At 32.3% G+C, this 26,816-nt stretch overlaps 3 protein-coding genes across 3 annotated transcripts; 1 reads left to right on the top strand and 2 right to left on the bottom strand.

Moving 5' to 3' along the window:
- Window positions 1–11: 11 nt before the first annotated feature.
- Window positions 12–6,552, bottom strand: LOC148619126 (uncharacterized). Its single transcript, XM_088578695.1, has 9 exons — window positions 6,427–6,552; window positions 5,068–5,153; window positions 4,518–4,652; window positions 4,092–4,221; window positions 3,685–3,844; window positions 3,141–3,384; window positions 2,382–2,544; window positions 522–615; window positions 12–271 (listed from the first exon to the last, which is right to left on the bottom strand). The coding sequence occupies exons 2-9, from the start codon at window positions 5,134–5,136 to the stop codon at window positions 124–126; spliced, it is 1,143 nt and encodes a 380-aa protein (XP_088434821.1). The 5' UTR covers window positions 5,137–5,153; window positions 6,427–6,552; the 3' UTR covers window positions 12–123.
- Window positions 6,099–26,625, top strand: LOC148619124 (AP-1 complex-associated regulatory protein-like). Its single transcript, XM_088578696.1, has 9 exons — window positions 6,099–6,257; window positions 6,827–6,878; window positions 18,023–18,043; window positions 19,177–19,202; window positions 21,210–21,306; window positions 22,540–22,709; window positions 23,010–23,090; window positions 24,460–24,554; window positions 25,089–26,625. The coding sequence occupies exons 1-9, from the start codon at window positions 6,214–6,216 to the stop codon at window positions 25,271–25,273; spliced, it is 771 nt and encodes a 256-aa protein (XP_088434822.1). The 5' UTR covers window positions 6,099–6,213; the 3' UTR covers window positions 25,274–26,625.
- Window positions 10,572–17,949, bottom strand: LOC148619125 (uncharacterized). The gene is made up of 3 exons (XM_088578697.1): window positions 16,968–17,949; window positions 13,336–13,482; window positions 10,572–12,107 (listed from the first exon to the last, which is right to left on the bottom strand). The coding sequence occupies exons 1-3, from the start codon at window positions 17,182–17,184 to the stop codon at window positions 11,707–11,709; spliced, it is 765 nt and encodes a 254-aa protein (XP_088434823.1). The 5' UTR covers window positions 17,185–17,949; the 3' UTR covers window positions 10,572–11,706.
- Window positions 26,626–26,816: the final 191 nt, after the last annotated feature.

Below are 26,816 nucleotides of genomic sequence, written 5' to 3'. Positions count from 1 at the left end.
GAAAAGTCCTCTTTAACTTGAGAATAGAATTTGTTTATTTATTGATGATTTTGTCATAAAAATCATTTATTTTTGCTTTTATCAAGTATGATATTGAAGAGATAGCTTAGCAGTTAACAAACATCACACTAACATAAGAGCTATGAGCATTAGGCGATCAGGTGTATCAATTCGGTCGATTGCCCTCAATAATCGGATTCCTGCTCCTAAAGCATCCACCTCTGCCAACTCTCGACCATTGAAATCTTCTACATGTGCTGTCCCTACAATCCTATATAGAAAAAAAAACTTCTGGGAATATCGTGTATATAATTGAGTCCCTTTCAATAAAGCAGATAAAACGAATTTCTGGAACAATGTTTAAAAATAAACACTTTTTATGAACATTGGTGTTTTTGGTGTTTTATTGTGTTTCGCAAAACTGTAAATATAAATTAATATCTACCAGGTAATAGATAATTTATGTATCTATAAATAAATTCAGAACAGTAACAAAGTAATGTCAATTACAATATAGGTACCTTCTTATAATTTCACAACCACAAAAACCGGTGACCTCGGCCATAAATGTATCTCTATTGATTACTGAAGTCATATTATCTAAGTATACATCAACTGTAAAAGAAATTAGTTCTCTGTCCGTTATAGAATTCAATAGTTTACCATATGCACGCATCGTATCTTTCTTATGGAAGATAAAAATTGTTTCCTAGCCATGATAATTGTAAAAAAAAAAATAATTTGGCCAGCATCTGAAATGAAAAAAATATCCTGGCCCACATTTTGCCCATGAGAAGTTTTTATTGTATAATTACCCGGAAAATATAAGAAAAAAATCCGGCCCACATGTAAATTCCAGCCCCGACTAGAAAATCAAATGGTTCGTGTCTTACGTCTAAAACAAAATGGGGTTGCATTATACAAAAGTACTTCGGTTTGATAAAATTACTACAAGTTGGTACATTTGTATAACGAACTTAACATTATGGAGTGCATTATTACTACATTTAAAAATAATCAGATAAGCCACGACAATTAATTGTACACATAAATTTTATTAAAAAAAATATACATATACAAAACCGTTGCAGGTATATAACATTTAAATTTTATTTCATTTTATTATCAACACATTCTGTTCGTGATGAACGTTTGTGTCGACTATTTGGCGAAAAGTTGAAATGCAAACACGTAGACATGAGGGACTAAAGAACTCCGCGATGGCGTTTATAGACACTGTTTAGTGATCAGTGCAGCATTCGTGACCCACAAAGAAAAACCCTATCAAAATCTGAATAGTGGCACAATAAATACATCCTTAATATTTAAATATTATACATTGAATTTCAAAGGAATATCTAGTAGAATAGGGTGATATAACTATAGGCTATTCATCTCAACAAATTTCTAATTACCTATATCATATTTATTTCAGTTCTGAATTACTTTTTTTTATTCCCTTTTTTTCACCAAGTTTATTTTTGAGAATTTGAAATACCAAAACTTTTCATTCTTAAACAAACAGTTAAGCTAATTTGGAAGTGCTATTAAATGTACTTACATAAGTTTTTTTTCATAAGTTTGCAACGTAATGATTTATTGTAAATAGGAGATTAAATCAACAGCTTGGTAATTCGATCCGACATACGTTAGGACTTATCCGAGTTTGTCACACAGACACTTACAATTTTACATAACGGTTTGAATGTATCTTACATTATAAATATAAATATATATTCCTTTTCTTAAGTGTTTTGCCCCTTTCCCCAACCCTTTTTGTTGCCATATATAATTTGGCCAGCATCTGAAGCGAAACAAATAGTCTTGCCAACATTTTGCCCATGGGTTTTTTCTTGTAATAATTATCCAGTATATATATATAAAAAAAAACAATAATCTGACCCGCAAACCTTAGCCCAACCAGAAATGCATTCTACAGCCAGTATGGTAATCAGACGTTCGAATGCATTTGAGTGTGTTACAGCTCTGATCCTGCTGGACAAAACCTCTACGGATAAACTACCCGTGAGTGTTGATATATATCATAATTGTACACTTATACTAAAACGTTGCCTGTATGTGTATTATTACGTATCCACACTGTAGTTAGCTAAATATATACGAGTGTTTCTAGAAAAGCAGATAACGCTTACCCTATCGATGCTCCTGGTCAATACTCAAAGCGAGTTGCTAATTAACTTTTGTTGCCTTGTAAGTTTTATGTTCTTTGTTGTGTGTGTATGTTTTGCCTGTCCGGTCTTTTTCCCTGGATTACATTTCGATTTCCACTAAAATCTTGGTTCCCTTGATTACTCTAACTAAATTGTTTGACTGAACTATATGTGCATTATTATCCACCAACACTGCAGTTATATACTTACTGAAATGTTTGACTAAATCTATTATACTGTATGCATATTGTCTGTGTGTGTCATTATCTTCCTGCGTTGATATATGTTGGTAATATGTAAATATCAGGTTAGCTATGAACATACCAACATCGAAGGTACAGGGGCCTACATAGGCAAACTCTAAATCTATCATCTGAAAATCATGACAAACAGCTACAATGAATTTAAAAAAATAATAGAATTGTTATTACAAACACATGGAGGGCTAAATAAAAACGAGACCCACTAAGTTGTCTGGAACGGCTTCTGTATCGCATATATACATAGAGACAAAAATGCATCTCACTCCATTCAGATTTTTTAAATAAAGGCTTCAAATAAGCATTTATATAAATTTCTACAGATTTTATTGTCTTGCACACAGTGGCCTTACACCGTTCTATGCCTTAAATTATACAGATTATATGGCCAAACACTGTTCTATACCTTTAGTTACACAGTTTTTATTGCCATACACTGTATATTCAATTTGCAATACACCCTTTCAAGCCTAAAGTTATTTAGATAATTCACCATTCTTTATCTTAAGTTATACAGATCATCTATACACTGTGCTATACATTAAGTTATGCATATCATATTGCTTTATATATACACTGTTCTATACTTAAGACACCCAGATTATATAGCTTTATATATACAATGTTCTATACTTCAGTTACCCAGATTATATTGCTTTATATATACACTGTTCTATACTTAAGTTCAAAAAAAAATATGTAACTATACCTTGGGATGCTTGCCATCAGTTGTACACATTACAGAACCTGTATGTAAATCTCCATGTACGAGGCATTCATGTTTCTCCAGAAATATTGCTTTCATTTTGGCAGCAGCATCAAGGACGACCTGATCATCGTAAATCTGAGGCAGTATTTGTCGGACTTCGTCCGTAAATTTGTTTGTTGGGTCATCTTTCACAAAAGGAGCCGTGAACACAAATTGCTTAGTCAATGATACCATTTCATCGTTTCTGTGAGGAAGAAGTCAAATAATTCAATTAAAAAAGCTACAGGGTTTCCAGTAAAAGAAACAAGTCCTAATAGGAGAAGAAATAGAGGTCACAAGGTAGAATCATATCTGACCGAAGACTGTTACTGTTTAATTGACATTTCTACCATACACTAAAAATAAAGGGTTGTTTTTTTAGTCTAAATGTGAAAGCATCTGCACATTCAAAATAACATATACTGTTGATGTTGCTCAAAGAAAGGTTGTTTTCCAAATAAAAGATGGGGTAATAATAAACAGCATTGTTTATTCAGCAACTTACTTGAACTCAGCTACCTCTTTCTCTGATAATTTTGACATGACAATGTTGCTATGAACAATAGCAATATACTCAGCCAATTTTAATATAGCTTCCTCACAATCAAGACCTTTTATCAGCAACTTTCGTAAGACTTCGTGACTTCCTAAATCCTCCATAAAGTCTATATACAAGAACAGAAAGTCCAACTTATTTTTTTTCATAAAAAATCTAGAGATTTTACTTGAATCATTCTTGTGTTCTCAGTGTAAGGTACAACCTGGTGTTCTAGAAATTATATATTTTTTAAGTTGTGAGAAATAAGAGATTAGTTGCAATTTCCTTTAAATAAAAATCAGCTCTTCCAGACTACTAGGACAGTTAGATGACGTATGAAACTTAGAAATTCAATTGATATCGTAAATACATACATAAGTTTTCTTCTTGTATACGACACAGTGGCCTGGGAACACACCCAGGCAAAACCTCATTGTACTTCATCAGGGCAGAATATTCTATTTTATTTCTGTTGACTGTTAAAGGATACTCAGGACCTAAACACTATATATATAAAAAATAGGTTTTTAAGAAGCGGGCATCTTAAAATTGTTTGTAAGAATTTGATTACAATTGCATGTATCCAGTTACTTTTCGTGTATAAACTTAGAGCTCATGTCAAAAATATATGTTTAGAAATACTTTATAATACACTAATATACTATATTGAAGAAAACTAAATGTGTTACCCTTGACCTAGTCACATTTACATCTATATATTATATTAATTTGATTTTCATTTTGGTCTAAATTTGTTTTAAGGGTCATGTTTATACTGGTAATGATGGAGATTTTTTTACCTTGATGTAGGGAGGTCCTTGTTTAACTATTGCACTATTATTTCCTTTAAACTTGGGATTTTGTATTCGCAATACATCGTTTAAATTGCCATCCCCAACTTCTTCTACAATCAAATCTGCTATGTTGGCTGAAAACTGATAAAAACATATCAGTATTAAAAACTATGGAAGTAAGGATTTTCTAAAATGGATCAGATGCTGAAATAATTGCTGCGTGTACGAGGAATTCGATTATTAAATGTTCAAGGCGGTATGCTCTACATATATTTGGATCATACGTGTATTGTCTGGAACATAAGCGTATACTTATGTGACCCGGGTCAATAAGCTAGACCATACAAAGTGTAGACTATCACAAATCTTTATAAATTGATTCAAGCTAGTTTACAACACAATAATAAAAAAATAAAAGATAACGTACTTAATATAAAAAGAGTCTTTTATTATGACCATGACAAGTTACACGTACATCAAAGCGTAATGTTAAAGGTTAACGGAGTATCCAACCTCTTATGTTGCAGGAGTATGCAGTTTGCCAATTGAATATTACCTCTAGTCCTTCACAATTTCTGTTTCCGTGACAGGAGCGCTTGAATCTGTCTTCCATATTGAGGGACATGCTTAAATTAACCCGATCTAAAAATAATATAGAATTTAATATCTCGTAAATTTTAACAGTCAAATACACTGAAATTTTATTACCTAGTCGGTTTGTCTAACATACAAGTGTACTTGATAAAGAAAATACGTGTACACGTATACCCCTATTTGTTTCAATGCACACTGGTGAGCAATGCTCTTTAAAGACTTATGTTTGCATTACGTGTATACGATATAGCTTTAAAACGGTTGGGTTTGAACTTCATTTGACATGCACCTGATCTTATTTGTTTTCACTATTTCGTCAGCTTTTTTTCATTCCAATCTGTCTGTTGTCAAACTTGACCCAAATGTATTTGAAATTTTGAAGAAAGGAATAGGAAGTCTTTTTCTTCACATTGTCAACAAAAGGCATGGAGTGATAATTTCTCATCTCTGTTGCCCTTAGATAAAGATATTTAACACGTCGGGAATCTGTCAAGAGGTGTTGATTATATCAACTAAAAAAATTCACAAATATTGTTATAACAAACAGTTGAAGATCGATCATTCAATTATGAAAAAAAATGAAATTCAAGAAGTCATTAGAAAAGTTTTTAGAATAAGCGTAATATTTTTATACGATATTCTCTACCAAAAGGGGTCAGCAGGCGCGTAGCTGAGGCCAAATTGACAGGGCGTCTGGTGGCCGCTTACCGCTTAAGGTCCCCAGCAGGTCCAGGGGGCGAATCCCCCCCCCCCCCCCCCCGAAGCTCCGCGGAGATAGCGTTTTAGAGCATCATTTATGCCCTCTCCTGGGTGTATTTTATCTCCAAAAAAATGGGAAAATTAAGTGCAGGCGAAAGCTTTTTTGCAAAACGGCAGCTACGCGCCTGGTCAGGTGACGCGTAGAAAAGTGACACTGTAAAGACTTATCGACCGTCGTGAACTAGGTTCTCAATAGACAATTTCGGTCCACAGATATATTTGATTAGGAATTACCTCCCGTCCCATTGGTTGTTTATTTCCGGGTTTTGCAGGAAGTACTTGTCTGCTTGAATCTGATGACGAATGATCATGTTGTGAAGTAGCTGGTCTTATATTTTACTCCTCAGTCATGGGGAATTGCTTAGGAAGGTGTTTTGGTATATCCGACAAGAGGTGTGTTGAAAAGTTCAGAAAAAAAAAAACATGTCGATGTGTTGTAGCTAGGACTATATAGTAGAACTACCATTTTTTCATTGAAGTCATGACCGTATCATTCAAATGCCTTTCAAACCGGTCATTTATGTTTTCTTAATTCGTACGCTTTAGTAAAATATTCACTTACCTTGTGGGTTGTCATTAAAAGATGTCCACACTGACCTATATGTAAGAGCTGACCAATAATATTTGGGGGTGTTGTGTTAAATAACTTAATGAACCAAAGACGGTATGGACATGGTTTAGGTAATGTTACCAGTTCTGTGACACTCAACCAGTTCAAAGAACGAAATTATTTACATGATTTATCACCATCTTGCTCATACCATTATCTTCTATATCTCATTAGATTAGTCTTAACTAAAAGTATTAAAAAAAATACATGTATTGAAATATATCATGTATGTTCATGTAATGTATGTAAAGAATATATGTATTCTGTTTTGCAATGGAAAAGCCTCTTTGATAAATTCATTATACACATTTTAAAATTGTGAGAGGTATAAATATGTTTTTATTACTTGTAGGAGGAAGTTCTTGAGGACTAAATATAGTGTTGAACGAGATGTCTCAATAGAGGTAAATTGTACATATTATGTTCATGTTTCTTACTAACCAAAAAATTGATTTTTTAAAGAAAAAATATATAATTCTACATTATTTTAAATGATAATTGTATTATCAACTGGGTCCTGCATATTTATAGGCAGAAAAAAGCATCAATATTTGGTTTATGCATGTAATATTGGGAGCTTAAAAACAGTATAATAGCAGCTTCATTTTCACATACTTGGTATATGTGATTGATGTCCACACCAGTCAAAGTAACATAAACTAGTTTCCATGACTAAATACAAACCAAATCTGAGCTTCTAAGATACGGATGGGCAAAACATGGCACTTGAATGTTTACAAAAATGATGTAATCAGCTTATCAATACCATACAATTTGACCGAAAGGCATTTTGGACTATGAAAAGCCACAGTTCCTTTTTACAAAAGCTGGACATTTCAGCCCATAAATATTTCAGACCATGACATTAGGAGAGTGCGTAAGGACAATAAAAACGTATGTATCATGACACATTTTGCCAATTTGGAAATTAATAATAACAGGGCTGACATTAATTATGAAAGGACTTAGGTGTTTGAATTCATTTGTTTCTTCAGGAACATTTAAGGTTTCACCTCCCTCACATTATTATTAGAAACATTTGAAATCCCTTTTAACCAGCTTAATTATCATACCTCTGTAATATCACATCAGATTAATTAGAGGTTCATTACATTAATATATTTCTATACCCTTGCAAATGAAGAACCAATATCTGTTTTTTCTTGCCTGTACTCAAGTACACCATATCCCTTACCTTTTTGAAGTTGTTAATTCACAATTTACAATGAAGATAATTTAACAAACATTTTAGAGGACAAATACAGGTATTGATTGTCAAAAGATATACAAAAAAGTTAACACAATGCAAAAAAGAATCACGGCATGTTTTGTCAGTTGCAGTGCAAGATTAATTTACAAAAAAAAAAAAAACTCACTATAGTATTGCTGCACTTTTATGCAAAGTCACAATATTTTAGCACAGCATCTGTATAAAGAATACACCTCTATGGCAAACTATATTTTACCCAATTATAGAGACAAAAATGTATATTAAAGCTGCATTAGCTGTCATCTTTGTAAATTTTTGTTTCTGTTGAAATATACCTTAACTTTGAATTATTTGTACTAAATTGTACTTTCTTGTATAACTTCATTTGATATCCACAAATAAAATGAATTAAATACATGAAATAGGTGTCTATATATTTATTGTCTTACAAGACAAAAAAAATCGACCTAGATAAATCTGTATGCACGTGACTTCTTGTGACCTTAATCTGCGCATGTGCTGTAAGGGTTGCCTCTTTAATAACAAACTTGATTGCAAAGTGAAAGAGGTTTTTCGACAGTAAGGAAGACCGAAAGAAGGAAGAAAAGCCATAAAAGAAAAAAAGTTCGAATATAACGCAAGGATCCTTTTGAAATTTACCTATTGTGACATAATGTGGCTCAAATGTGGTCATTATTTATTTGAAAACTAATCAAGAAATAGATGAAATGAAATGAAAACAAGACACGCGCTTACCTGTGTATCCCTTATTGTTATTTTTTTACAAAGGTTAAGGTATTTTTAACCCAGGTGAATGTCCTGTCGGCGTTCTTCGGAAGTAATGTCGAAAAATAATTAGATCAGAGCTATCAATCTTCCCTGATTTAAAAACCATTGTTTTCACAATATTCTGTAGGTATTATCAACATTTATTGCTTCAGTTGCATTACTACTAACTTATTTCATTGAATCAGCAAAATTCAGTAGAATCAAAAACTGAACAAATTTGGCAGCTAATGCAGCTTTAAGAACAATTCGTATGAATTACCTTTAAATTAAAGCTAATCCATAAGTCAGAAGTGTATGATAATAAAGATGATGCTAAGAATTGTACTTGATTTGAGCCATTCAATAAGTTGTATTGATATTATATGAGTAATGAATGTCTTCTCCATTATTTTGCTTTTACTATTTTACCATAACATCTAAACTATACATGCAGTGTTAAAATAACTAACTACTGGATAACATGATACTTTATCGCATGCATAATTAGAAAAGGAATATACATTTTGTCAAGAGTTTTTTTCTTTCATTTAATAAAATAAAAACGTATAGATTTTCAATTTTGACATGAGCTTAAATTTTGAGGTAATATCAATACACATTTAAAAATACATTTATGTGCATATGCAGGCATTTACTTATTTTGTTGTATTGTAAACAATTGCATGTAGCAATGAGTGACATTAGAGCTACTTCATAAAGTTTGACACCAGTCCACCTTACCACATACCAAATAGGTATTTAAAGGGAAGAAACATTGAGAACTGAAATGAATTTTTATCATTCCCTTTTGATCAGTATTTGACTGCAAAACATTTGCTGTCATATTTATAATTTTATGGCAAAGTCATCATCATTCATAGACATTTGGTTTCCACAAGGTAACTAGAGTATAATGAATAAATCTCTATGACACTGTATCTCATGATTCCAAACAAGAATAGTCAGGGTGGGATTGATTTTTTAGAATTGTGACTCTTATCATTTTGAAATTATGGAGACAAAAAAAAAACATCAACAAATAGCAGACAGAGGAAGGTATATGGACTCCTATGACGTTTCCATGGTAGTAGAGTCTGAATATATTTGATTTATTGGAGGTATTAGGGTCCAAATTTGATCAAAAATTTTAGAAATTAACCTGGTTTCTGATCAGTAACTATGGAACTAGATCAAGACTTTAAAAGACTGAAAATCAAAAAGTGCTTGTAAGGTGGTTGACAAGGCAATCCCGCATACCCTCTGTATTTGAAAGAATGGATATTGGACAGTATGATGTTAATGTGTAGTTCTCATTTTAGAAGTCTCTGACCACTTCAGTTCTGGCCAGAACCTTCTGTTGTGTCAAAAAATCACAATCAAACTTGGAGCTGTATGTATCTTTAATGTTGTGTACACACTTGCTCAAACCATTCGGGGTTCGAACTCTCCTGTCATGTTTAGCAGCACTCTGTAAAACGTTTTATTTTCTGATCATGTGTGATTGTTTTTAAAAGTGCAAAGAATGGATTTATTTCAAGTCCGATTGACATTATATTTTACACAAAGAAACCCAAAGGATAAGATGTTTTCCATTTGATACTTTGAGTTGCATGATTTCTAAGTGTAACTAGTTAAAACCAGTATCAAATCAAATGTATTGGAAAGGCGCACTAAAAATATTGGGTTAAATAAATGTGTGCACAAAAATGTATTATATTGTCAAAAATGTATACAGCTGCACCTGCATTTGTTTTAAGAATGTTCGTTCACCATTGTGTAAAAACATAGTCATGATAGTTGCTGAATACTCACTAGGTTTATTTTAATTACATAATTTTGGAAGAGTCGATGGTTTGTGACTCGGGATTTGCTATGTCATGCTTTATATGTAATATTCTACTGCTTTCATATGATATTTAAACATGAAACTTGTACCTGGATAATACTTTTGATAATTTGTTTTTGTATTGACAACTGAGATTGAGATCGTAGATGTTGTATTAATACAGTGTTCCATAAAATTTTGCCATTTTATAATTTTAGTTTCTGTAAAAAATATTTTTTGTCTATGATGGTATGAGCGATATTTGTGTTTGCAGGAGTTGAGTAATAAATGAAATGCCACTTTCTTTGATTTTAATATCTAACAAGCAAATACCGTTTAACAACAACACGACAATGATAATCTCTGGTTGAATTCATACCAAAGAGAAGCAAATTGAAAAGATACAATCCGAGATTTAAATCAACAAAAGACTTGTATTGACTAACTTTGATCCTTTCATCTTCTTTCTTAAGCTTTGCGGTGTCCCTTTTGGCAGCATTTACATGCAATACAAAACACTGTTAAGAAAAAAAGTGGGAACTATTGTGTCAAATATGGCGTGGACAAATTGGTCTTTTGTGTTGAATCTACGGCCTGAATTGCAAAAATCTTTTCAGATGTAGATAAATGTACTATGACTGGTGCTATCGCTTTTATTGTCGCTCTTGACGAGCTTTATTCAATGATTGAAATTAATGTCATAATGCATATGTTTTTAATATTGTGTATTCTAAGACTTGACTTCTTTCTCCCTTAATTCGCAGTTATATATCATTTTTGATGCGCTACTGAAATTGAAACTTCTAAAAACATCTTTGGCGAATGCTACCTGTATTGATATGGTTGGACTCGCTAAAACAGTGATTGGTTACTTGAATTTAAGGGGGAAGAGGAGTGCAATACAGACTATAATAAAACTTGTCAATCAATAATGAGTTGAGATGGTTGATGCTTATGTTCGTACAGAAAGTTAAACAGAGAGATGGCTTTTCTAATGAAGACATGTTCTGTTTATTTTAGAATGACACTTATCGTGATCATTTGTTTCTGTACCGAACAGGGGGTGATTTTTTTCTGTATTTCAGAACGGTATCTGGTAATTCACATTTCCATAGAATCTCTCTCTTAACATTATGTCAAATAATGTAGAATGAAGCATAGATGAATGAGAAGACTCAGTTTCACGATTTACACAAAGATTCATTCTTAATACTGATTGATAAAAACAGTAATGAACATGATGGTTCCTGTTAGGTCACTCATGTATACATAAAGTCTATTATTCAGAGAGATGTCTCCTCTAACGTAGTACCTAACTCGAAGACAGTTCTGTCTATTCTAGAGAGGACATGACTATTTCTGAATCGGAACATGAAACCTATCACCGTGCTGGTTTCGATTCTTAACAAGACGCTGAATAAATCCAATTTTAACGTGCTCTGTCGTCATAACTCTGTGAATATTTGGGTGTACCATATCTACGTGATGATGAAGCATTAGTGAAGGCTGGCGAGATAACATCCACACGTATCGACCGAGGGGTCCGAGGAGTATACCCGGGAGTATCAGGCGGTGGTAGTGCTTTCCGTTCGTATCTCGGACTCGGAGATCGCCTATAGTATGTCTGTAGTGGTATCGGATTTTCTTTCTCTTTTGGCTGAACTTTGAGAACTCTCGCCTTTTTCTGCGCTCTCAGGTCTCGTATAAGTAGACAACTGGCCACTACATACATAGCGGCAGCTACTATGGCGAGTCCAAGTGACCAGGAAGCAAAGTACGAAGAAGGAATGTATGCCAACCATATAATCATACCAATCACACAAACAAACGCTAAAAAGAAGAGAACAAATGTATTAATTAAATTCTTTTTTTATACATGAACTCACATTTCAATTTTTTTTGCAATTTAATTTGAAAGGAAGGACTATTTGACCAATATTATACAACAAATTTTAGTATTAACAAGTGAGGAACTGAAAAATCTAATTTTTCAATAGCCATGAAAGTCATACAGATTTTGATGTATTTAGTGCATTTTGCTATCATAACGTGTGTGATCAGAAACTAAAGTGTTACGCTCGCTTGTGTAATCTTTGACCCTCTTACAACCTTTTTATCCCTATTGATATTTCGCCAAGTTGAGGAAAAATCATTTTTCTGCCTGGTTTGCTCACCCTTCAAGAAATGCATTAGTTCAACCCATTTTCTATTGGGAAAATATTTTCGTTTTTGTGTATACATTTTTGGTTCCTTTGTGTTGTTGGACGATTTGTTCTTGGTCTGATGTCCATGAAGAGTGCCCTAGACTGTTTATTTGTTCTTGATATGATGTCTATTTTTTTGTTCCTGGACTGTTTAATTGTTCTTGTTATGATGTCCATTTGGTGTTCCGGGACTGTTTATTTGTTCTTGTTATGATGTCCATTTGGTGTTCCGGGACTGTTTATTTGTTCTTGTTATGATGTCCATTTGGTGTTCCGGGACTGTTTATTTGTTTTTGGTTTAAATGTAAGTGTTTGTAAGGAGCAGGTAAAATTGGAAAAATCAGAAGCATGCATGTCAAAACCCAACCGATCTGAGAGTATAATTTCACTCGAGGATGCATTCTTTATTTGAAAAAAGAAAACATTATTATTTGATATCTGCATCACAGGATTCGCTCAGAAATTTTTTAATAGAATGTTAGAAATTGAGGTTCTTGACATTGTGCATTTACAGTGTATTTCAATGAAATTTTAACTCAATGCACCAACATGATATGTAAAATCTTTTCTTTTTTCCTTGATTCTGATCGTGCAAATAGTCAAATTACACTGTCAAATGATTTTTTTTTCATGCCATGTTTCACTTACTGCCTGATTCTTACAGAGACTGACACTTAATGTCTATTTGGTGTCCCGGGTCTGTTTGACTGTTTATTTGTTCTAGGTCTGATGTCTATTTAGTATTCCCGGTACCGTTTATTCTATTGTTTTTCATTCTTTTGTATCCTTGGTATTGCTAATTTTTCTTGTAAAACATGGAAATATTTTTAGTGTACCTTACGCACAGAACTTACTTCCGACCAGACTAAATGTCATAATCGTTATGGCAAAACATCGTGTTCTCGCTTTGTCTGCTGCCACATATCCTACGATGAAAATGGTAGCAATTATGTAGGCTACCATAGTGATTGACTCCATGGCTTGTACAGCGACGAAAGAACCTGTGAAAACAACATGTATGTTAATAAGTTAGTCTTGTGTTATATTGCCGATATCAACGTAACGTGAAAATAACATTTTGATATTTTGCGTTTCATTAATCATTTAATTGAGTACGTACTCTCTATCACTAGGCGTTTTTGTCAACATCTTGTGTTCTAAAACTATACGGTTACACTATATAATAATACGAACTATATTCGGGTATCTAAAACAATGGTAAAATGTCCGTATCCTTGCTTATTGTGTAGTTTCCCTTGATAAATTATAACTGTATGTAACATAAAAAGCTGTAAAAATTACATTGAATGAGTTTTATAATTCCGCCATTTCAGACTGGTCGTATTTTGGTACATAAGTGTCCGTTCGTCTGTTCGAACTCCGCATAATAACTCAAAAAAATTTTATGAAACTTTTGTGAATTGTTTCTTTCTAGTGATGTGAGCTCTCATTTGGTTTCTAAATAATTTCCAACTAGACTTTATTGATACAAAAATGGGTAAATGCTTTGTTTTCGAACTACTGCTCAAAAATACTTATTGCAGTGCTCATAGAATTATGATGAAATGTTTATGTGTTTTGATTTAAGCTTTGTTTGATTAAAATGAATCAAGTTTTACAATTTGGAAAAAAGAAAAAAATGACCTTATAGTCTATTCTTAGAAACAGAGGCCATGTTTGTCGACGGATAAAAAATCTCCATATCAATTCTTGGTAGGGTATCATAAGGAACGTTACTACTAAGTTTGGTTCCAATTGGTCGTGTAGTATCAGAGGAGAAGATTTTGCAAAATTAATAACGACGAAAGCCAAGTGATGGTTAAAAGGGGAGATTTCCCATACCTGCGCTTCCAGCACTTTCGAATCACTTAATTGAAGCGTTAACTCATTAAATGTAAGCCTCTTTTTGATTTATATTTATTTCATAGTATACTTTATTATTGAAACAATGAAGAAATTTCATTTTTTTTTCATATTGTTACTAAAAACACTTCTTCCTATATATTATCACGATGAAATTGTGAATTGTTTTTCCTTAAAACTTATCTTTGGTCAAATAAAAAAATCAGAGCTGTATCAGGTTTAAATGTTGTGTCCACATTTGCCCCAACAGTTCAGGTTTTGATCTTTTCGGACGCGAATGATTTTTATTTCAAAAATCGTAATTTTCATTAAGATAGATGACTTCATAACTCGGTTATCATTAAATGTTTCTTTCTTATTACATGTATTATTGCACGTTTCAGTCTGTATGATAAACCTGTAATTAATTGTAGGTCTATGTCTGTATAGAGTTATTACAGCGTTCTGTAATTAAACTCTTGGTTATATACTGATGTATTAATTAGTCCTCTTGTGAATATTAATTGGGTCAAAATTTGAAATTGTGATGCGGAAAACGTCCCGTAATTAACTATATTTAATTCTTTAAACTCCGTTGCAATTGACATACACGAAAACTTTAAAAATCCGTCGACCTAAAATTCTAAAAAAAAATAAATGGCAGATATGCACGACTGTAATTCCTTGTATTTAGCATTTTCATTTAATATGCTAATACACGTAAGTATGTAGTCGTGCTGGGATTTATTGAAAAAAATATGTTTCAATAGTTGTCAAAAAAGGAAAATTAACCTTAGAATAAAAAATAAATTGTAGATTCGTTGTGAATTTCTTGAACATTAATAATATCGGAAATATCAGTAGATGAATTAATTGAAATATTCATAGACAAATTTTGACTTGTTTGTACTTATGATTCATTTACTTAGTTTAAATCCGGCCTTTTTTTTTTATCAGGGCTTAGTTTTGAAAAAAGATAACAGTTCGGCTTCACATTTATACACTGTAACTGGAATGTGTCTTAGTTTAGGACGGCAGTCGTAAACGTTTAATGCGAAAAAAAGATTATATAAAGGGGCATAAGATATAGTAAAAGGTTCATGCCCATTTCATAAACGTGGCTTTAGAAGGAACCAGTACGGACATTGTTTTTTGCCTAGGTGAATACGGTATGGTATATTTTATTACGAAACAAGTGACGTTTCACTGAAGAATGGTGAAATGTATGGAAATGGGGAAATTGTTACATAAAGTTAAACAGCTTAAAAGAAGTAGCAATGATATAGATTGTAAATGAGTAAATTATAGTAATTCTTTCGCTTTATATAACAACTTTAGTCGCCTAGTCTGTCTTCTTTCAAAATGGTAATGTCGGTATCCCTTTCCCTATAGTTTTATTTATATTTCATATTCGACAATTTATTTGACTGCATCAATTGATATGTTGACATATATTTATTTTAATCTATAAAGTAATGTTAATCTCTTATTTTTGTTGTTGGAAAAATCATGTTTTATTTGTGTGCTTCTTTGTTATGGTCCAATTTGTAAGCCTGGTTTTCTTTGTCCCAATTAAATAGTCTACATCCGTTTTTTTCAAGATATTTTTGGACAGATGTTAAGTTTCTGTATTAGTCAGTGTTCTAGGATTTTTCGGAAATTGAGGTTTCCTCTGGAAATATCCATATAAAATAAAATTTCCCACAGCCTATGACTGCTTTCCTTGCAAAACAAATCCTTACAGCATATGAAGCTTTCAACTTGCCACGGGAAAGTGTAACTAAGTACCTAACTTTCCCTGACCCAAATTTCACTTGCCCCGGGATACGGGAAATAGGAATCCTGGAACACTGACTAGTAAAAAGTCTTTAAAAATGATTACGTTGTGGTTGTTACCGCCTGTAATTGAAAGTATTAAGTAATTGGTTATATTTCATGGAACGACGGACTCTGTAAAACATGAGTTGTTGCCGTGTATGATTTTTTTTTCATTTCACTTTTTTTTCTGTCTGCTCTATTATAAAGTTTTTGTTTGTTTTTCATGTTGATCAATTGCTTTGTTACTCGTATTTCCAGAAGATTCTATCCGGTTTAAGCTTTACAAAGCATCATGTAATATGTTTAACATACTTTTATTTATTTAGAATCGAGAACAATGTAAATTTTATAGACGGGATGTTTATGGCGTACCGGTGTCCGTCGGTCCGTTGTTCACACTTTGCACGCTAATTGAAAGTGATGCGACCAATTTCTTAAAAAAATGAGTTTTGTGAATTGTTTATTTCCAATAATGTTAGCTTCCTTTCGATTTTTTAATTATAACTTTAGAAAGGTCAAAATGATATTTTCCTAAATTGATGTAGAAGTCATATTTTTTTTTAATTTATAACAGATTGTTGGTAATTCGTATATACAGACATTTTTTAAGTAATCTCATATTTCAGTATTTTTTTATAATTATCTTTATGTTTCTTTATTTCCAGTTCGTTTACGTTATTCTAAGTTGAATCGAGATGACATCACTTGTTTCTGTCAAGTCTCCGAATTCTAACAATTCTTGTTTTTTAATACTTTAGTAAGACTTTGTACGTTTTGTGTTTGTTTCTGACAATTTCTGGATTAAAAAAAAACAAATTTGTCTTACCATTTTTATAAGTACTAGGTACACTTGCCGTCACACATGATCCAGAAGAACAGTCATTAACCTGCCACAAACCTACAGATATATCAGTTAATTTTCTGATGGTTTCTGATACCATCCATCCCGGGGTGGCATATCCAGACAAAAACAATGGTAATCCACAAAGCTCTAATAGGGCGGCTACTTTCGCCCAGTTCGATGCGTCGCCACAGACACCCATTTTGTTTATTATACTGACAAGAACTTTTCGAACGTGTACATCCTAATTCAACGGTATTTTAATTTAAAACGATAAATTTTATTAAACTTTTTTCATCCCTCTTAAATGAATCGTTTGACATCATTTAGTATTTAAATTCCAGATTTGATCTCGTTTTAGAAGTTTATTGACGTGACGTGACGACTCTCTTTTATCTGTTATAAACCACGTGGTCGTTTGTTTAATTAATACATATAAATAAATATAATATACATATATACATATACTTCTATACATTTCTTTCACATATAGTCGAATATATATTCTTTTTCTATAGGTTATATCGCTTTTGTATTTTGTAATATCGAACGATGAAAAAGAAAAAGAAATAAATGTTTGTTTACCACCATTTTTTATTACTCTTTAGAAAGCACCGTTTTACAGGAAATAAACAGTATTTATGCCACATGCCTTCTATAAAGAATGGTTTTATTGCTTTGATTTCAATTATGTACAACTTGTGTAATCCAATAAATTAGATTTTTTTATGTTTTCAGATTGGGCTTACTTCTTCTTTAAAATAATTTGAGTATAACTTTAAGGGAAAAGAAAACGAAAACCGCTAAAGATTTAAACTATAAAAAGGGAAAATATATTTTTTGATTAAAAATTATAACGTTTGATAAGAAATCATGACGACCGTCATTAATATGAATATTGACACACACAAAAATTTAAAAAAAAAAATAACACGAACGATGAGATGGTCTAAGAACAGTGGACACCATCCTTTATCTATACATCGTTATACATTGACTGTTTTCTTACTTTATACATTCACTGTTTTCTTACTTTTCAGTTTGAGAATTTAATGGACGATGTAAGTACATTTACAAAGAATTGTTCTTATCGGATTTTTTGGGGTTTTTGATATGTTCCTTAACATTAATGGGTTTCGGGGCTATAAGCTTTCTTTTGCTATAATTGCATTTTTTCTTCAGTGGGATGAGATTTAAATTTTTGGATCCTGTGTTTTGTAGAGCTGTTTTCAAATTGATTTCACATTAAGGTCCAAAGATTCAAATATTAAAATTTGCTTGCACCCCCCCCCCCAAAAAAAAAAAATTAAGTTCTTTGATATTCCAAGCTTATTACGGATTTGAATGTTTGATCGTAGACCCTGTTATCTGGTTGGATAATTTTAGTAAACTCATGGATATTCTGCTTCTACCGTGAGCAGGTTTTCATGCCCCTGCTAACGTTATTGACATAAATGACTGTCTGTTCGTCTTTTCTTGTATGCGAAATCTCCTAAACCGCACATGGATGAATTTAATTTTTGTCAGAGAACTAAGAGGAAAAATCCAACGCTTGGGTTCCACATGTTAAAACCTTGGGATTCGTTGAAATTTCATAGGAAGGTTGGGCATCATATGTAGATATGCATGAAGGATTAACTTTATTGAAGGAATACTCCAAATAGATAATGCAACTTAGGGTTAAACATTGAACTCCATTTGAAGCGAGGAATATCTTCGTAAGCTTGGCAACAGTACTTGTAGTGGCTTTTTGACCGTAACTGTTAAGTGACCAATGTTGACCTTATTAGGCCTTTGACCACATTTATTCTGTACAAGAAACATATATAGTATATACGTTTTAATCATTAGAAAAGTTCAGAGCTGTATCAAACTTGAATGCCACATTCATGCTTGTCTCAACTGTTCAGGGTTAGAATTCTGAGGTCTTATCAAACTATTCACCATGCATTTTACAGCGTCTTTGTCTACCTGCTGAGTATTTTAATTTCCTATCATTCTTCAATTTATAAATATAAGTGGAAACCATTTCACTTTCTTAGTGCGTACGGTTTCTTGGGGCATGAAAATACATCATCAATGTTATAATTATTACCTAGGTCAATAGAAAATTTCTAATGAGAAACGGTAGGGTACTTTGGTCTAATATACCTCTATATCATATAAATGTTAATGTGCTTAAACATCTTTTCAGGACAACAATGACAATGAAATGACTAGGTATGTAGGTTTTACCACTTTAAAGACGTGATTCTAATTACTGGAATTAGAGTTTTTATTACCAAATTGAATGGTCATTGTAAGATCAGTCAAAGGTGTTTTTAGTAAATGGAAGTCGTATTACAATAGAGAGTAAATACAACATTTAGAACGAAATCATCTCTGTTAAGGGGCTTTGTCTCTTGTTCTTTAGGATTGGTTAGGTATAAATCTCAATACTGTAAACCTATATAGATAAATTATTTGCCATTTACAGAAATTTAAATACGTAGATGTCATAAATTGAATAATGTACCCTTATGTTTTTTTCTCAGGATAAAAAAACCTCTGTTGTGATCAAAGTTTTGACAGGGTTCGTAAAGAATCGTATATTATAAATGTTTGGTCTTCTTTTGTCCCAAGTTAACATGAAAATTTTACTGCGTATTAATTTTCCACTAGGACGTCCGATTTGGTTAGATTATCACAAACCATGCTCTTTATAAAACATATTAATACTTATCTAATAAATGTAGATCCTGCATAATAGAACGGACAGATGTATCAATTACCTGATTGTCGTTTGTTAAACGTAAAATCAAACTGCTTGATAGAAAAGGAATACAAACGAAACTGATGAAATTTGAATACTATGCATAACAAAATAAAACTGATTTTGATCAATAATGGTATGTTTTTTTTTTTTTTGTTTTTTTTTTTGGGGGGGGGCGATCGTCCAAACTTTTAATTATTCTTACGTTCTTTCCGTTACTCTCTCTGTTAAAATTAACATTTCGAAATTACAGGACAAATGATATCTTAAAATTGCATAACGCTGCGAAATGTAGAAAAAAGTGATTCCCAAATGTTTGAACGTTATATTAATGATACGATTATTAGAAATTTTTAACTTAATGACTTAGATAAATGATATTGAAAAGCCGCATTTCCTTCTTATATTCTGCGAACTGACAACATGGACGCGAACTATTCATATAATTATGTAAACTACATTTTTTAACTATACATATTCTCAGCTTTATTTTTTATACTTCTGATCAAAACACACATACTATGCAGAGGTTCGTCACTTCACCCGATAGTTGAGACTTAATTGGCAATATTGTGTCTAAAATGTCAGTCACCTTTCTTAAAATGCTGGACTTAAAATGAACACTTTTAATAAGTTCATTCCTAGAACTATCTTGAAAGGTCTTGTAACGATGCCATAAAACTTGTAATTCCTTAGCTAGCTCAAATAATCCTAAATAGACTAAGTCTCTAACCTTACAGAGTTAATTTAGAACTTCAACCTGGACCCTTCACCGTTTCCTCGTATGTTGAAATGGTAAAGTATTCGTATTTAGTAAGTGATTAACATTCCTGTTTATTTGATAAAGCAATGAGATTAAACAAAATATAAGATTTTCTGCCTGATAGTAAATACTTCCGTCCGTTCGATCTCCCAAAAGATTTTCAATGTCGTTAACAAAGCCGCAGTAGTTACTGAAATCATTGAGAAGCTTGTTGGGTACTTCCATCAAAGGAAAATACCCAAACTCTTGTGCTATTTACAGTATTTTGGATATAATAAGTATCCAATTAAGTTTCGGTTAGAACAGGAATGGTAGTCACTACAAATTGTTATCAGCGACCAGAGCAGTGGAAATACATGTTTATTGCGGTTCGTTGTTCTAAACGAATGATCAGTTGACAGATAATAGACAGCCAAATTTGTTGTTAATTAATTGTATAGACAGAAACTTACTAATTTGTCAACATTCTATCGTAGTTTGTGGCAAATATGAAATTTTGAAGCTATCATTCACAATAAAAGATCAATATATTTGGCTCCAGACTTCACGAGGATTAAACAATTATTTCCATTTTTCTAGAAGCATTTGATGTATATCTATTGTGTTAAACAACCTAATATATGTAAACCTCTGCTGTTGTCTTTATGTCTGTTTTCAGTTTTGTAGATTTTTTTGCATGAATCCAATTTTATTGTCTTTTTCTGTTCATCAGATTAGTGACTGAAAGGGAAAAGCAGGTTTTAATGAGTAAAAACTATACAGACATTGTCAATCAACAAAAAATTATTGACGCTGAAATTGATTCGAAGGTAATTTTCTCAGTAACACTACTGTGATTTCAATCGCAACTGTTACAGTTTACACATTTAAGAACCTTAACATATTTGAAATGCTTTGTTGTGCTTAATTAATCATAGTGTACAATACAAAGTTAATGTGAAAGAGTAATCAAGGGAACGAAGATTCGAGTGGAAATTAAAATAACACAATCCATGGACAAAGAACAGACAGGGAAACAGACATGTACAACAAAGAAAATAAAATAACCGAAATAATAGTCAAAAGAAACAAAGGTAATTGAACAATTCGGACTCCACTAAAAACTTGGAGCATGGACCCGGTGCACCGGTAGAATAAGGGTAAGAAATAAGTTTTTTCTTAAGTTAATTATGTGGCTTGTCTTTTATTTGGTATGGTTTATACTGTTTGTTTGTCGACCAACTTGCGCAGTTTTGTTTGATTATGTCATTTACATAATTCAATTTAAACTGTAAATTACCCGGATGATGAAAAAGGAGTGGAGAATACTTTTAACAAGTATCAGTAGGTTATATCAGGTTTATGCCATATAGATGCATGCTATATTTAAACTTGCTGATGTCATGATGGATTGCTGTAATTACTTCTAAATCTCTGTTTAGTTTCAATAATGGTAGATATCAAAGTGCTGATAAAATACATATTGTTTGTCAATTTTTTTTTTAAATGCTTCGAATCTTGTTGGTTTTTAAATGTTTTTATGAAATAAATTTAATCAAAACTTTTAATTAAATAAATATTGCTTTCTAAGTCATTCATTGATGAGTAAAAGTGTATTTTGAATCTAAGGAATAAAGAAGCTTTGTTGGTAAAGTATTTGCAATATCGTTTTAATTGTATGACTACCGATCATGCATTACTATAATGAACCGTGCGTGCTATTACATACCTACTAAACATTACCTTTTAGCTTTCATAACTCGGTTATTGAAACGTTAATTTATTAAGTTTATTCATTTTTTTTGTGCAATTTGTGAAATCTTTAGGGGGTAACAACGTGTGAAATTAGCGTTGTATTGCGTCATGCACATTTAAACATATCATTCATCTTTCATTCATTCCAAGTTTTACAATAGCGCAGTTAAGTAATTTTATTTTCTATCTTTTTGATAAAAATCGAAATATGAAACCTTAATCGTCACTTTTCTGATCATTTGATGAACAGAATTTTTTACGTCCAAATTATACATATTTACATTTGTACTTCGGCATTCTGATTTAAGTTAAGACAAGAAGAAGAAGAGATAAGAGCAGAAGAAGAAAAGTTCTACGAAGCAAAGCGGGAAGCTGCACGTGTTGCTCGATTGCAGAAGGCTAAAGAGGTTGATGCTAAAAATAAAACGGCAAAAGTTGGGAAATCCTGGCTCGGTGATGACGAAAATGAATGGGATGTGTAAGTGGGGAGTAGTTATTTTATATCCTGTTCACTTGTAAGAGTTATAATGTTTTACATGACCATAATTATGTTAACACACTGCCAAAGAAAGAAACATAAACAATTATCTTACTTATGTTCATTGAGTGTGTACTTACTTGAGTTCTCTCACTCATTTCCTTGAACTCTGTTTTGGTCTTTATGGTGTTGAAATGTTATTTTTGTTTTGATCTTTTATTTCAACATTCCTACTCATTTACTCAGATTTATAACTTAAACTGGTTTCCTAAACCCGGTTTGATATTTTTTTCATTACAGTGCTGGTGGTGAGGATGACTTTGATATGTTCTTAGAAAGTGTGAAGGCCAGATCATTTAAAAAGACCTACATAAATCATGGAATGTATTGATTTATTATTATAACGATAATTAGTTAGAAAAGAAAGGAATGTTACATAGGCTTGTCTTATAGACAAATATCTTTTCTTGAATATTTTTGTGTTAAAGATAAATTGCATAATTTGCATGAAACATATGTTTGGTAAATATATTTTTGATAGACCATACGTTTCATTCTCTCCACACACACACTAGAAGGTCCAAACAAAATACTATCAATCAATTCACAAGCTGCATTGGATGGAGTTCTTATTCACTAACTGGTGGGTTTTTCAAGGGATTTTGAGCTATTGTCATCACTTGGCGTCCGTCGTCGTTAACAATATTTCAAAACTCTTCTCTGAAACTACTTGACCAACTGGAACCAGACTTGGTATGAATGTTCCTTGTGGTATCCTGCATAGAACTGTTGTGGGGATTTTTGATCCGTCGAAAAACATGGCCGCCGTTACTAAAAATAGAACATAGGGGTCGGCCGGTAATTTTTTGCATATATCTCCAAAAACGGTTAGGTTTTGCCAAATTCTGACGGGGTAAAAGTATTCAGCATGATGAGGTCTATCTGCAGTCAAATTTTCATTTTAATCAATGAAGCCATGTTGGAGTTATTGCCCTTTTTCAACGTTTTTTGCTATTTTTTATGTTATTTCTTTCAAAAATCTTCTCTGACACTATTTTACCAATTGAAACAAAACTCGATATAAATGTTTCTTGGGGTATCCTGCATAGAATTGAAGTGGGGTTTTTTGATCTGTTGAAAAACATGGCCACTGTTACTAGAAATAGAACATAGGGGTCAGACAGTAGTTTTTCGCACACATCTCCAAAACCGTTAGGTTTAGCCAAATTCTTTCAATAGCTGAAATGATCCTTATTTTTAGGACTACAAAAGTCTTCAGGCATAAACGCTTTCTTATAAGAGTTATTACCCTTGACAGGTTTTTTTTACAGTTTTCAGCCAGTGTCTTGAAAACTGTGATTGATTTAGACTTTCATTTACTGAAATGATCCTTATGATAAGTCCTATCAAAGTTTCTTGAGTCAAAATTGTTAGACAACTTCTTGTTTAATTTATTGCCCTTGAAAGGCAAAATTCAACCAGGTTAGCGATTCAGGCTCCTGGGAGCCTCTTGTTGTTCCTGTACAATGTTTACTACCCTAGTTTATTTTTATATTACAAAGGGTAATATTTTTTTCATATGTAAGTCAACACTACATAAAACAAGCAACCCTGTAAGTGGTTTAAGAAGAGCATATTTATTTTGATGTGTTAATGCTTATCACTGGTGTTAAGTTATTGATGTAGATTTATTTGTTCTATCTGAAACGAGGCATTTTAATGTGCGTTTATGAATTGTTTTCTTAAAAGGTTCAACAGATGGACAAAGTTCTACTAGTTCTTTATCAGGGACACAAAACAAAGACAAATCTTCCTCCATTGATTTAGAATGGGAGCACGAGGAAGGTCAGTCAACAAGTTTTTAGTATCCTATTTGCTCTTTATAAGAAGAAACTTTAATTAAGAGACAAATTGTTGTTGTCTTTATGTCAGTTTACGGTTGCAACAAATCGATTTAAAATTAAAATATTGCAGACTATCTTACAGTATAAGGATAATAGGTATGGTGTTTATGTCAAAGGGACAACAACCCCACCGGGATGAAAATGTCATCACAAGGCCACCCATTGGTCTTCAAAGAACGACGAAGAAATCCTCATACCTTGGGGCAGGCTGTAACTGGCCCAAAAACTTCATTATATACAGATACAGCGAAAGAGTTGCTTTTTTATACCTAACTACAGAGAAAGTATTACACAATTAAATGCACCTAAAAATGAGTTCAAAGGGAAACTTATCTTATTGAGTTTAACTTCATGATTTACAATTAAACAGTTTCCATTGCCCTCTGAGTTATTTCTTTCACAAGTTGTTAAGGACCATCTCACATTATATTTTTTTTAATATTTTACAAAACAGAAAATATAATGATGATTTTAGGTATAGTGCCTCAGAAACGACAACGTTCATCTACGGAGGAAAATATTTATGCTTCACTTGGGAACAAATCTAAAGACAGTCCTGTACATTCCGTGGAACTAGAATGGGACAATGACTTTGTATCTGCAGACTGTGATACCGAAGTACTTATATCCCGAGACAAGAAGTCTAGGAACGACTCCTGATCTCACATTTCAAATATTTTGTATCTGTTTATTTTTGGCATGGCTTTACAACAGGTGATGAAATTATGAAAGCATTCCATGTTTTTTTTTGTAAATTGAAATTTTCAACGAATTAAATCGACCTGGTTGTGAGAGTTCTTATTGAATCTAGAGAGGGTAAGCAGTGTAGCCTAAATAACCATTCATCCCAAAGCCTTTTGTATGAGAATTGATTCAAATCAGAATATCTTTTGTCATCATATTGCAGCAAATATTTAATCATTGTGTTTTGTGTATAATTGTATGTTATGTAATTAATCATGTAATGATAAAGTTGACAGAAAAAAAACCTTAATTATGATGATGTATGTATGAATATTTAGTGTGAATGGTACAGAAATCTTATGGTACAAAGGGTGCTTTATGAGTTATTTCGTGTATTATTTTGAGCTGCCAATAGCTGTATTTTTTTTCGCATTTATATATGTAGTCCTTTAAAAAAATATAAAAATACCGTTTGTGACCTTAAAAACCCCTATATTGGTATAAAATGCCAATACTTTTGAAGAAATATCTGTATTTGACTTTGTTGGTGATTGTAACTTAATTTGAAACACTACTTCTAAAAACTATTAAGTATGTAATTCTAGTAAATACCTATTATAACACAGATTTATGCTTTATACAGCTCATGTATGGTATAAACTTCCCACTCATACCATATACCATCCCCCATCCCGTATTGATAATTCTCCATTCCCCTATAGAAAAACACCCATCTCCCCATACAGTCCCCATTTCGTATTTCATATCAAATATTTACATAAATAAAATTTTATATTTTTTAACTCTTCAACAGTTTAGCTGTTATTTATAATTAAATTTAATGTATTTCTTCATATCAATAAAGGTTTTAAACCTAATTTCCCCTTTCAAACTCTCCATCACCCCATACACCATCACCATCCCCATTCCCTCTATACCATAGAATGGGAAGCTTTCCGCATAAATGTACTGTATATAGGTGTTACAATGGCAACACCAATTTAATGGATACACTGTTTTCTGATACGGACTGTATGTTTTAGTTCACTTATGTCACCCAGTTTTCTCAATGCTTAATGCAGTTAGCTTTACTTTATTTTATATTGATGTATTAGCTTCAGCTATATTTTCGTTCATTTTATCAATGTAGTGCTTTATTTATACAGTTTCTAAATTGTGATCAGGGTTGGTATTCTTCTGTCATTATCAATTGTGTATAGGAGTGAACTAATTTTATTTTCATTGGGACCAATAGAATTATTGACTTACAAAATATTTTTGACAAAAGTTTATATTTATATATCTGCAATAAATAACTTATAAATGTGTTTTTTTTGGTATTTTGATTTCTTGATTTATAAGGACTCACAAGTTTTATAAAGAAGAGTTAATTTGCCAGAAAACATGGATAAGCAAATTTGTCTCAGTGTTTTGAGGATGTTCAGGTGCGTAGCTGAGGGCAAATTGAAGTGTAGGCAAAATTACGGCAGGAGGTCTGGGGGCCGCTGAAGGCCCGCAG

The sequence above is a fragment of the Perna viridis genome, chromosome 4 (assembly GCF_037379345.1).
Source record: "Perna viridis isolate PV_CMFRI_1.1 ecotype Kerala chromosome 4, ASM3737934v1, whole genome shotgun sequence".
Taxonomy (NCBI): Eukaryota; Metazoa; Mollusca; class Bivalvia; order Mytilida; family Mytilidae; genus Perna; species Perna viridis.
This window is presented reverse-complemented; position numbering and strand designations above follow the sequence as displayed.